Source organism: Salvia hispanica, chromosome 4, assembly GCF_023119035.1.
Source record: "Salvia hispanica cultivar TCC Black 2014 chromosome 4, UniMelb_Shisp_WGS_1.0, whole genome shotgun sequence".
NCBI lineage: Eukaryota > Viridiplantae > Streptophyta > Magnoliopsida > Lamiales > Lamiaceae > Salvia > Salvia hispanica.
In genome coordinates this window covers 25,806,537-25,818,625 of record NC_062968.1, presented here as the reverse complement: position 1 = coordinate 25,818,625, position 12,089 = coordinate 25,806,537, and the positions used below count along the sequence as shown (strand labels likewise).

General features: G+C 35.9%; 3 protein-coding genes across 5 annotated transcripts; 2 read left to right on the top strand and 1 right to left on the bottom strand.

Annotated features, from left to right (window-relative positions):
* The first annotated feature begins 1,792 nt into the window (after positions 1-1,792).
* LOC125221742 lies at positions 1,793-5,004 on the top strand. Of its 3 annotated transcripts, none has more exons than XR_007176423.1 (3): positions 1,793-1,926; positions 2,863-4,465; positions 4,612-5,004. XR_007176423.1 is itself a non-coding variant. In XM_048123965.1 (2 exons), exon 2 carries the CDS (start codon positions 2,926-2,928, stop codon positions 3,361-3,363), a length of 438 nt encoding a protein of 145 aa, XP_047979922.1. In that variant the 5' UTR covers positions 1,793-1,926; positions 2,863-2,925; the 3' UTR covers positions 3,364-5,004. The 3 variants fall into 3 exon arrangements, 1 of the variants encoding a protein (XP_047979922.1); XR_007176422.1 differs by having other exon boundaries at positions 4,559-5,004; XM_048123965.1 differs by having other exon boundaries at positions 2,863-5,004.
* Positions 5,005-5,306: 302 nt separating this feature from the next.
* Positions 5,307-7,243, top strand: LOC125219714 (pathogenesis-related thaumatin-like protein 3.5). Its single transcript, XM_048121760.1, has 3 exons — positions 5,307-6,216; positions 6,639-6,906; positions 7,011-7,243. The coding sequence occupies exons 1-3, from the start codon at positions 5,742-5,744 to the stop codon at positions 7,180-7,182; spliced, it is 915 nt and encodes a 304-aa protein (XP_047977717.1). The 5' UTR covers positions 5,307-5,741; the 3' UTR covers positions 7,183-7,243.
* Positions 7,244-7,684: 441 nt separating this feature from the next.
* LOC125218464 (DNA-binding protein BIN4) lies at positions 7,685-11,149 on the bottom strand. Its single transcript, XM_048120133.1, has 12 exons — positions 10,956-11,149; positions 10,448-10,709; positions 10,256-10,320; positions 9,726-9,999; positions 9,539-9,600; positions 9,392-9,445; positions 8,910-9,027; positions 8,580-8,626; positions 8,440-8,466; positions 8,265-8,340; positions 8,045-8,175; positions 7,685-7,936 (listed from the first exon to the last, which is right to left on the bottom strand). Exons 1-12 carry the CDS (start codon positions 11,001-11,003, stop codon positions 7,841-7,843), a joined length of 1,260 nt encoding a protein of 419 aa, XP_047976090.1. The 5' UTR covers positions 11,004-11,149; the 3' UTR covers positions 7,685-7,840.
* Between the last annotated feature and the right edge of the window lie 940 nt (positions 11,150-12,089).

Sequence of the window (12,089 nt, the reverse complement as noted above, 5' to 3'; positions counted from 1 at the left end):
CAATAATATAGAGAAGAGTCTTATCTACATTATTGTCTCTTTTACTTTACCATTTCTCGACTTTAACTATTTTTTATCATCTTCTCTATATTATTGTCTCTTTTACTTTACCATTTCTCGACTTTAACTATTTTTTATCATTTTTATAAAAAGAGAGCGGAAAAGTCAATGGGACTGCTAAAGCGGGACAGTGAGAGTATTATTTGTACGAAATTTTTTCATTTGTGGAAAAAAAACAAATCCAAATAAAGTTCATAATATTATTTACCAATTTTAAAGTTAATGAGAAAAACTCAATTTTTTAAAAGTTTTATTACATTACACATTAGACCGTCAATATCCCTTTATTTATTCATTTATTCTTTCTTCTATCTATATGTAACTACCCAAGACAAAAGCGCGTGGTCGGATTCTACTATATGTAAGATAAGAGCGCGTGGCGGGATTCATATTAATTTCCTTTACCACCTAAAGAGAGCAACACTAAATTTGTCTGCATTTCAGTTGAATTTCATCTAAATTTGCACTAAAAGTGGGTTGCTCCTCATTCATACCCATATTTACTAAGTCAATGCCATATTTGCACCCCACACCTTTGCTTTTACCTATTTCTCTTTTGTGCCCTAAAATATTTTTTTATCAACCTTTGGTCCTCTTATTTTCACAACTTTCGACCTTCTCATTGATTAGTTTTCGTTGATTTGTATGCATTCTAGATAATGAAATAACTAGTCCAAAAAATTAAAGTTGCTTCGAATCCAATGCATGTGATTATCCCCTGACCTTTGGTTAAGGATGGATGGGTTTATACTACTCAACCACACCTTTTAAGTTACTGACTTTCGGCTTAATACATCAACATCAACAAAAAGACTAGTACTCCCTCCGTCCCGCTTAAGATGACATGTTTTCCTTTTTAGTTTGTCCCAATTAAGATGACACATTTCCTTTTTTGGTAACTTTCTCTCTCCAATTAATACCTTCAACCACTTTTTCTCACTCCTATTAACATATTCATCATCCTTTATCTCTCTACTTCAATAATTACACCCACCTTCTCTCTCTCCAATTAAACACTTTAACCAATAACTCCTAAAATCCCGTGCCGGCTAAGCAATGTGTCATCTTAGCCGGGACGGAGGGAGTATACATTATTAAATGTCTCATATTATTATTTTGGGATGCCAATTATAAATGTCTTAATTCCCTTTTATTATCTTTTAATAAATAGACATCACATTCTACTAATTCGCTCCACTCATATTGTATTATAAACAGAATCATTTCATTTGTCCATGAAAATAATCATGCTATTATATGTTTGATTTGTCCATCAAAATTACTCCATATCTAGTGAGGCAAATTCTCTGACAATTTATTACTCTCATACATCTACTTATTCGCAACTTATATTTACATGATCTTCCACTTCAACATTTTTTTTTCTTTCTTTCTCATACTCCAATCACTTTTTCCATCTCTCACACTTTATAAATTGCATATTAAAAATTTGAGCCGTTTATTACTCAAATTATTTTTCATGGACGCATGTTAGAATTTTATTCCACCCAATTTTTTTATATTTAATAAAATTTATGTCTAGCTAAAATGTGTGACATGTATTCATGAAGGGAGGAATTTTTTAAATTATCAAAATAAATAGGCGTTCGATTTATTGGGAGGTTAAAGCATATATTTAAATTACAGGGGCAAGAATGCAAAAAGGCAGTAAGCGAAGGGCTAGATGAGCATTTAATGTCTAATCCACAGGAAAATAGGAAAAGGGATCACTCCTTCCCCACTCTATAAATAGCTTCACACCCCTCTTCGCATTGTTGCCCATTGTTTTCGCAATTTTGTGCTGATTGAGCTGAAGGAAGGAGGAGTAGGTGGTGTTGGTTGCTGTTCCGTCGTGTTCTTCACTGTGTAAGTTTCCTGTTTCCTCGAATTTTTCCTTCAATTTTACGGTAATTTTGTGCTTGAGCTAGGCAATTTTACTGTGTGTATGAGCGCGTGCTGCATGGATAGAATGATATCCGTCAATTCGTGTTGCGATTCTCGTTTCTACATAGATCTGGTTGCAATTTTTGTCTAGGTTGCATAGACGTTGAAAATTGGTGGAATTGAGTGAAGGAATTTTAGTTGTTTGGCATTAATTCAAAGGGGAAATTAGGTGAGAATGTATTCGGTGTGGAGTTTATGCGAGGTTCGTGGATAAATTCGTTTACACAAATACCTAATTAACGTATGTGATTGCGGAATCGTAGGTGATGATTGTATCAGCTTCTTTTTATATGTATCTGTTATTCACGAAACTATCTTTTGGTATGTATTTTCTCGAAATCGTCGGTTAATTTTTGGTTGAATAAGCTTGTTGAATTTTAGGTGGGGAAAATGTTATCGTGTGGTAAATTAGCGTATAAATTCTGGTTCCTCCACATTAGATGTGGGGGGGATATTAATCTAATTGCTACTGCATCGAATTCGATGGACTTCTGCGGTTTTGTGTGGTGGCAGTGGCTTGCTTGCTTTCTATGGATTTTATTCTGGTTTGAATTTTGGAATTGCTGAGAGGAACATGTAATATAATATTGTTGTTAGATGATGGTGAAATGCAGTTTGTTATTGGTGTGTGCCAAGTGCTGTTTTTCAAGCATTTTTGGTGCATCAGCGATATCTCAGTTGCTGTATCTTATTATTTGTGCATAAGGATTGTTTAACAAGAAACGAGGGAGACTGATGAGTTGGGAAAGAGTTCACAAAATTTTATGAAAGCCTTGGCAAACAAACTTCATCGTACTGTTGCCACTAAGCTTCATTCTCGGCTTCAGAATTAATTAATCTTCACTTTTGGGTATGCAGAGCTTCGAAGTCAGGAGTTGGGAGTTTGGGATTGAAGGGTTAACGTCTTTCTGAAAAGAAGCAATGGAGGTATTTGGAAAATCTGTGGTAGCTGTTCATTCCAATGTTATTTACTTGTCAAGTATTCTAGGCCAAGATGGGCCTAATCCAGTTCACAAGTGTGACTGGAAATGTGAGAACGAGAATTTGTTTGGGAACATGTTTCGCTGCAAGCTAACTGGGCTGACACATGTTTGTGATAAAAACTGTAATCAGAGAATTGTCTATGATAATCATAGCTCCCTCTGCAGAGTGAGCAAACAGGTTTTTCCTCTAACACTGATTGAGCAACAAGCTGTCAGAGGTGTCCGAAGGAAGCTTGATGCTGAGAGTTCCTCGACTGAGTCTTGTTCTTTTAAGCGCAGAAGGGATGCACAGTGCCACCCCTCACCATTTGAGAGGCCCTTCACTACTGTTGGTCCCATCTGCAGTCCGATTGGTGATGGCATGGATACGAACTAGGCGTTATAACTTCTTGTTTCATATCCATCCCTATCCTTTCCCCTTTAGCTCTTGTTCTTTTCCTAGTATAAATCGAGGACTAAAGAACTCATCAAGTACCTAAGTGGCAGACTTCATTGTATTGCCTTTTATGTAGGAAGCTTTATGTTTAACTTTCCTTTATTGGAGTTGTAGCTAAGACTCTTAACTATTAGGAAGTTTATGATACTATATCTTGTGAACTATGATGAAGCTCGATGCATTTTATTGCACGGCATCTTGAAGTACTATGAGACAGGGTTCTATTAAACTTTACTGTTCTATTTGATGTGCTCTGCTAACTGCATCTCTCCCCCTGTTATCTATCATTTTCATTTTTGCTGTGGTTTATTGTAATGACTCTTATCGCCTTCATTAAAGCAAGGCAATCAGCAGGAATTTTTGGAGGAAGTTTATTTTCATTCAGTGGTTCGATTTGTTTGTATATATATAGTTCAGTGATTCGCATTGAGATGATTGTAACTTTCCTGTAACTCTTAAGGAGGAAGTTTGTGCTTCCGGACGGGAAGATCTTGTTATTTGGTCCCGTATGGATATTTACTTGATTTTATTTTGTGTTGCAGGTTGAAAACGGAGGCTTTAATCAATTCTTTTGTTTCATTTATTTCTACTTTTGTGCTTTTATTATGGTTTCTGTACATCTCAGTTCCTAAAACGATGTTGCTTTTGCAGGACCTTGAAGTGTATGCCACTCGAGAGAGTTCAATTATAGCTTGCTGTCTTGATGAATGATTTATAGTGTAATGTGTTCTTGATTTTGGGAAACCTTCACTAATAGATTATTCGTTTCTCTTCATGCAGGAAATGAGTCGCTCCTCCAGCAGTTGCTGCTCAGGGACGTCAACAGAAATGCCATTACATACTCATAAGTATTCAGTTCATAGGATGGACCCGAGGGCTGGAACAAACAGATAGAGTCCATTCATTTCCAGGCCTTACTCCGATCAATCCCCATTTCTGTGGCTAGCATCGAGAAATCATGCAATGAATACATATTTCCAGCATTCGGGGATATCATAAAACATGCTGGTCTGAGCTTTCCTCTTAACTCAGCGATCAGAAGGTACATATTCTGTCCCAAATCACCCATGATGGAGAAGCAATCTTGAATTAGTTATCCCTGTTGCTGATTTCTCTTCCTCCCGGGAACCCTCAGATTGCATTTCCCTTCAATTCCGACCCTACGATAAACCTTACACTGTTTGGTAGGTGGATCGTAGAAGGGGGACAGCTTGTGATAAAGACCAGCTTGCAACATGTTGTTGTTCTGCCCAACATTTTAGATATCCTAGTACTAGTTTGATCATGAAAATCTATTCAAGAAAAAGCATAAATCATCTCCAGTGTTGAGTAGCTTGGACTTTGTCGTGCACGTGCTGGAGCTGATGCTCGTGACCGTTATCGGGCCATGTGATTGGTGGTGGAGTGCATCTTTCTTAACCGTTGTAATATAAAAACTTGTAAGCACAGTTTTGTCAGAGTAGTTTAATATGGACTTGGTAAAACAAGTAGTTTAATCTAGCTGCTCTGTTTTTTAATGTTGTTTGTAGACTGACATTTTTTTGGAAGTCATTGTTATATTTTTAGTGGTGTTTAGTTTAATGCTGACCCATTGTTAGGTGGGATTTGTTGTATGTCATTTAATTGTTTGTAGGTCTTTTTTTGTATCAAAATGATTTAGTTTTCTAGAAGTGATGGAGTTGGTGAAAATGAAAACCAATCTCTCTCTAAATGCAAAGCAATCTTTGTTGGTATAATATGATTAGTTTATTAAAATTTGTGGGTATAAGATGATATGAGTGCGTTTAGGTTTATATTATACAGTAATTGGATAAAAATTAAAACCAGAATAGTTTTTTTTGGGGCTAGGATAGTAGTGGTCAAATAGTGTGTATTTAATTTGATTGCTAGATTTAGATGTCCTATTTATCTTAGCTAAATATTTTAGTCTTAAAGTATTTAATTTGATTATGATTATTAGATTTAGATGCCCTATTTATCTTTATCCAACCTTTTCTTGAGGCCATGATTCACATCTCAACTTCAAATCGTATGCAAGAAAAGAAAAGCTTGGCCGATTTATTATTCTAAGAAAAAAGTAATTTCTTTGCTAGTTCAAATCAAATAATGGATTTAAATTTTATAACATACGTATATCGATTAAATATCTCCTCTGATCATGCCAAAGCAAGGAATTTCTTGTGTTTGAGGCCATCCAAAATTCAAGAAATACTAAACCCAAAATCACAATCTTGCTGCTGATGAAATTCAATTCTGCAAAGGAATCTACAAATTCCTCAGCATACAAATAGCCATAAACCTCTCCATCCCTACAAATCATGGCAAATCCAACTCTTCTCCTTTCTCTAGTAGCATTGATTTTCACATTCTTCACCAGCTCTTTTGCTTGCACATTTGTCATAACCAACAGCTGCCCCTTCACCATATGGCCCGGGACGCTCTCCGGCTCAGGGACCCCGCCGCTCCCCACGACAGGGTTCCAGCTGGATTCCGGCCAGAGCATCACGGTCCCCGCCACTCCCGGATGGTCTGGCCGGATGTGGGCCAGGACCGGCTGCACGTTCGACGCGACCGGTACTGGCTCGTGCCAGACCGGAGACTGCGGCGGTAGGCTCGAATGCAACGGCATTGGCGCCACGCCCCCGGCGTCCCTCTTCGAGATCACCCTCGGGGTCGGGGACCAGAAGGACTTCTACGACGTCAGCATTGTCGACGGTTACAACCTGCCGCTGGCTGCCGCGCCGAGGCGCGGCGGATGCAACGCCACCGGATGCGTACAAGACATCAACATGGGTAATTGACGACAAATTAAACATCCTAGGATGGTTAGGGTGGGCTGGAGCCCCCTCACTAAAAAACTAGAAAAATTCATACATTGCAAAAATAATAATAATAATAATAATAAATAAATAAATAAATAAATCGGCGAATTCCTCCTATCATTTTTTTCTAGTAAAAATTGTTAAGTATGGAGCCTCAAATGAAATAAATCAGTCAATGACCATATCGGTCAAATTGTCACTTCTTGGATCAAATTTGTAGTGGATATGATTAGATTTTGCTATTTAATGTCTATATATATTATATAGAGGGAAATCTCTTACTACTTGACATTGTTCACGAGATACATATTATATCGAACTGGGTAAAAAGTTCATATTTTCGTAAATACTTATGTCGATTTACTAACAAAATTGACTAAAATAAACTCGCAGGTTGCCCTAAAGAGCTCCAGGTGATCGGGAGTGAGGGGGGCGAAGGGGGCGGCGTGGTGGCATGCAAGAGCGCGTGTGGGGCGTTCGGGCTCGACCAGTACTGCTGCAGTGGGGAGTTCGCCAACCCGACCACGTGCAGGCCGTCTTTCTACTCCGGGATCTTCAAGAGAGCTTGTCCAAGAGCCTACAGCTATGCATTTGATGATGGAACCAGCACATTCACATGCAAGGCCTCAGTCTACAACATAGTATTTTGCCCTAATAGTGGGTAATGTCCTAAATTTTGGTCACACTTTTTTACAATATGATTGAGCTTTCAATTTTGTTTTTTAACCAAATTGATCCTAGTCAAATTAAATATTTGTGACACAGGATGAGGATAATAGATGGTGGATTGGAAAATCCTGTTGAAGAAAGAAGAACTAGCAATGTATCTAGGGATGTGTCATCTTCATCGTCTATGAGTATGACTATGATAGATAGATCTTACCAAATATTGATTACTTATGTTATCTTGTTTGCTTTATGTTATTGGCATGTTTAATAATTTCATCGTTATCTATAGATAATTGTCACCACGTGACAAGAAAAAAATTAAAGATTCAGTCTTGACTTTTTTGCTTTGCTTGTAAATAATTTGATTGTGGAAATTTTGATAGATTTTTACCTAATTATTGGCGAATTTAGATAATAAAATATATTCCTCACACTAAAAATGTTCTATTGGAAATCGTGGCAAGCTTTTTTAAAATGTGAACGAATTTAAGTAAAAAAGTGAGTCATATTTTTACACTTCATTTCATCAACAATTAGATGTCCCCTATTTCCTTATTGATCCATCATCGAATACATTATACTACATAGTACTATCTCATTTCACGATATTTTTTATAAATAGACTTTATATTCTACTAACTCTATTTCACTCGCATTTTATTATAAAAATTAAGATATAAAAATACACTCACATTCCACTACTTTTTCCACCAACTTTTTTTTATAGATATCTTAAAACCCGAGTCAAATCAAAGTACGACAAGTAACCGTGGAAGGATGAAGTATTAAATATATATTCTTCTCATTATCACTTTTACAATACCGGCTGTGGTCCTTTAATGAGAAAATCACTACAAACTGTGGCTAAGAAAAGCGCATCTAATTAAAGGAGAGAATTTTTAAAAAAAATTAGCATCAAATATGCCTTATTTCTTGGTTTTGCCCTTTTTTGAAACTTGAGGTTTCTTTTTCATCGCTTTCTTGGCCGGCTTGTCTCCTGCTGGTCTTCCCTTTTTCTTCCCCTAAATCAAGATTCATACAAATCACAATGTAACCAAAATAATTTTAGAATATAACATAAATATATGTGCGTGCGTGTGTTCGTGTGTGGTATGTAATAGCAACCACACCGTTTTTTTGTCAGTTTTTTTCTTGGTTTTTCCATCTGCTGGTTGTTCCTCCCCAGCCTCTTGTTGATCAGCTTCAACCACGGGTTTGTCAGCTTCTTCGTCCGAATCAAACGAGAAACCATCCAATGTCCCTAGCCGTTCGCAATAAAGTAATTTAACAAACAGTTCATAAGATGCATATAAATAGTTCATATAAATAGATATGAAATAAACAACTAACCTTCAACCATAGTTTCGGATTCATAAACGTTGGATTGTGGTTTCAACTGAATGTAGTCATTCATAATAGCTTCTATCTGATCAAAGATGATTAAAAATCATAAACTATAAATATCTTTCCATTTGGGCAATCTTTGATGAAAAGACGAGCAAAATTCTTGGGTAGGTATACAAACCTTTGCTTCTGATTGGCCAAAGCTTACCTGGAAATAAAATACATTGTGAGAGTCGAGCTTAAAAATGACGAGTAAAAGTTAACAAGCAAAGAGTAATGAAGTTGGGAATAAAGGGGAGGAGTCCGTGACGGATGGAGTACCACACAGAATGTCCTTGATGGAACTATTGTTGTTTTGTATATGGTTCCTGGAACAAAGAAAATGAAGAACCTTAGAACTGACAATATCCTGAATCTATGCCTGTTAAATCGGGTTAGCAATAAGCATGATTCATCCTGAATTTGAGTCTGTTAAATTAATGATGTTGCAGAACAGGAGTTATAGTGTTGTTGTAAACATAGAGATGCTTATTCGAATCCAAAAGCTAATTATATACTGAGGGATGAGGTTTAAGTATTCATTGATATACAAGAATCAAGTCACATAACCAAAAATTGCTATCAAAAGAAAATAGAGAGCAGGATGCATACCTTTTAAATCCAAGAGCATCTCATGTTTTTTGGATGAATCATCAGCAATTATTACCCTTCCAACGGAACCCACGTCACCACTCAAATCTATGGAATCACCATCACACTCAACAAGAGCCTGCAAATAAAAAAGGTGCCACATGGCACATAGTGTCATTCTATCCATCAGGATAACAATAAAGCAGCATGTATATTTTAAAAGATATAGATAAATGACTGGTGAACATATATATGAATAGAAAATTCCCATTAAGGCATACTATTATCTAGTACGCAAACAGGGAATGAAATGAAAACATGACTTGTTGTATATATTCAGTTATTAATAAATAATTCAGCCATACTTGTTATCCGTTAGCATGCAAGAAACAAGCAGCAAGTGATCAAAGGCCAATAAATTTTTTAATAATCACGGTGAACTGTGGGAAAAAAATGAAATTCCGACATGATCTTCTAAAGGGTGTGAGGGATGATTAAGTAACCTTTGAACGCTGAACTTTATCTGAGAGAAATAATGGCACCGTTGAAGAGGATACCTACATTAGTTGGATGACAAGCCTTTTTGTCAGAAATCATTGTACAAACTATGCTTAGCTACTTAATAATAACTACACACTTAAGCTTCTAACCTGGTGTCCAGAACGCTTCCCAGAGACATCTTCCTTCATAACATTATCTTTAACATCATCATCTGGAAAAATTAGATCATGAAAAAGATTTAGATGGAAGAGCGACATAGAGGTCGAGCTAATGAGTGGTTCTATATTTATTAAAGATGCTGTCCACATTCTTCGTAACGTTAATTTGGCTATTTACCTCCCTTAATATTGATATCCGTATCCATCTCCTTGGATGATTTCTCATCCACTTTTTCCAGGTTTTCCACCGGAGATTTAACCTGTGGGGCTTGATTCTTTAGGGATTCTAAATCATGGTCAAGGAGACAGTCATAATCTTCCTTTTTATCTTCTGGATTGAAATCTTTACTTGCAGAAAGTTTTTTCACATTAGGCTTGGACTTTTTAACGGGCCTGGCATCTGGAGCAGACTCAGAATCTGAAGATAATGACCAGATGGAAGTATTCTCTCCCTGTTTAAGAAACTTTTAGACTGTTGCACGGGGACCCCAAGTAAAATTTAAATGACTCAATGCAGTACCAAATAAGTATGCAATAAACTATGCACAACAACTTTAAGAGCAGTTCCTTAGGCACACTGACAGTCTTCAAAACCAATCTCAAAACGGTTTAAGTTTTAGTTTATGAATGGTTAAAAATAAAAATATTATCTCAATCCTCTTCAGATCCTTGAAGTGCTGACAGAAGTTCAATGAAAGTGATGCTTACATGAGACTTCCCAAGATTTTCAGGTGTATTACCCCCACTTCTGTCCTTTCCTTTAGCCCTCTTTCCTGCATAACCAGAAACCATGAAACTACTATAAAGAACCGAATGCTATATCATTTTTTCCATGGATGAACACAGCAGTCGAAGGGCGCGATAGCTACTTATTTATTGAAAAGGTACAGAAACAATCACCTCTTCCACTGTCATCATCTTGCTTCCTCTTCTTCGGTGTCGTCTGCTTTGCTTTATTAGTCTTTTTGGGAGACTTTCCTTTGACAGGACTCTCAGATAGAGTCACTTTTCCATCATCACTATCCTTACTATCTGATACCTGTGTTGCTCCTTTCTTAAACAACCTACTAAGGTTGACATTATCCTCGTCATCGCTTACTGGACTTCGATCCAATGGCGAATCCGGTCCAGATGACAATTCTATGGCAGTTTCAGTTGGCGGCTATAACGAAATACAATAACAATCTTCATTGTTAGCAATGAATGATCAGATGAAATCACTTCCAAAGCTCAAGCAGCTTAAATTGCAAATTTAGCTCGAAATTGAATAATCAGATGAAATCATTTCAAATGCGAAGCACCTAGAAAATTATGAAAATTCACTAAATCGAAGACGAACTAGCGCATTCAACTGCAAGCACGAATCATAATTTGCTGGATTCTGAAAAAATATCGCAGTTAAAGTTACCTGAAATGACCGCAACCAATCGGGAGATTCTTCTCTGGAATCGCTCATTGAATGTGTATCTATCAATGTATTGAAGAAAAAGCAAATTTCTAAACCCTAATTCAGCATACCATCTTCCAGTGGAAGCTCACTGATTGAAAAGGAAAGGAAATTAGCAAATTTGGGGGAATCTTCTTCCATTTGACCACTGTATATTTTATCCTTCTTCTTCCTACTTTCAAATAATCTACTTTTCTTTTTTCTGTCACGAAATTTACAAAATAAAATAAAAATGGGTATTTCATTTTATAAAAATGTAAATAAGCGGTAATTGATTAAGAATAAAAACTATTTGGATGGTATCACTTAATCTGATCAAATTAAACTAATTAACAAAAATGATCGTTAATATAACATAAATTAATCGTAAATCAATATGTTTAGTGATTTTTTTTATCAACTTTCAACTAGCTAGTGCATTCTAATACTGCCTTATAGGGAAAATATATTTATTTTTCGGTACAATTCATTAAAGTTTATAATTGTTATAACGCATATAAATGGAAATGTATAATCATAATCATAGACAAATTAATATATTTTGAATTATTAATACTAATATTTTTAGTTTTTACCTTATAAGGACCATATATTTTCAAATGATTTGATCAAAGTTAGGTGGAATTCAACTAGTTTGAATCATATGAACCAAACATTGGATCAATGTTTGAATTTAGAGACTTCTATAAACTGAATCAAATTATTGAGTATCGGTTTTGAACCTTTAACCATGGTTATAAGTATAATTGAAATTAAAATCTTGTAAGAGTGGGAGTGAGTTGATGTTAAAAAAATATATATAATAAAAAATCACTAATTAACTGTGGATTCATCTAATTAACATGTGATTCAAAAAATCACTAATTAACTGCCGATTCATCCAATTAACATGCGATTCACATGCATTCATATACGTTGCTGGGGTGCCATGAATAAATGTAATAGCAAATTAATGTAAGTATTATTCTATATTTTAATTTGATATCAAGTACACAAGAACCATAATCAATGGTTTCTGAACCTCGGGCCAGGAAAATTTCAACCCGGCCCAGTTACTTTTTCCAAAATATTGGACTGGGCCTATTTTATTTTATG

Excerpts from the sequence above, each read along its gene's own strand:
- LOC125218464 (XM_048120133.1), bottom strand. The coding sequence starts at position 11,003 with ATGAGCGATTCCAGAGAAGAATCTCCCGATTGGTTGCGGTCATTTCAG. Across the intron at positions 10,710-10,955 it reads ATTGGTTGCGGTCATTTCAG|CCGCCAACTGAAACTGCCAT; the intron begins GTAACTTTAACT and ends ATTTCGTTATAG. Across the intron at positions 9,601-9,725 it reads GGATATCAATATTAAGGGAG|ATGATGATGTTAAAGATAAT; the intron begins GTAAATAGCCAA and ends TAATTTTTCCAG.
- LOC125219714 (XM_048121760.1), top strand. The coding sequence starts at position 5,742 with ATGGCAAATCCAACTCTTCTCCTTTCTCTAGTAGCATTGATTTTCACA. Across the intron at positions 6,217-6,638 it reads CGTACAAGACATCAACATGG|GTTGCCCTAAAGAGCTCCAG; the intron begins GTAATTGACGAC and ends ATAAACTCGCAG. Across the intron at positions 6,907-7,010 it reads GTATTTTGCCCTAATAGTGG|GATGAGGATAATAGATGGTG; the intron begins GTAATGTCCTAA and ends TTTGTGACACAG.
- LOC125221742 (XM_048123965.1), top strand. The coding sequence starts at position 2,926 with ATGGAGGTATTTGGAAAATCTGTGGTAGCTGTTCATTCCAATGTTATT.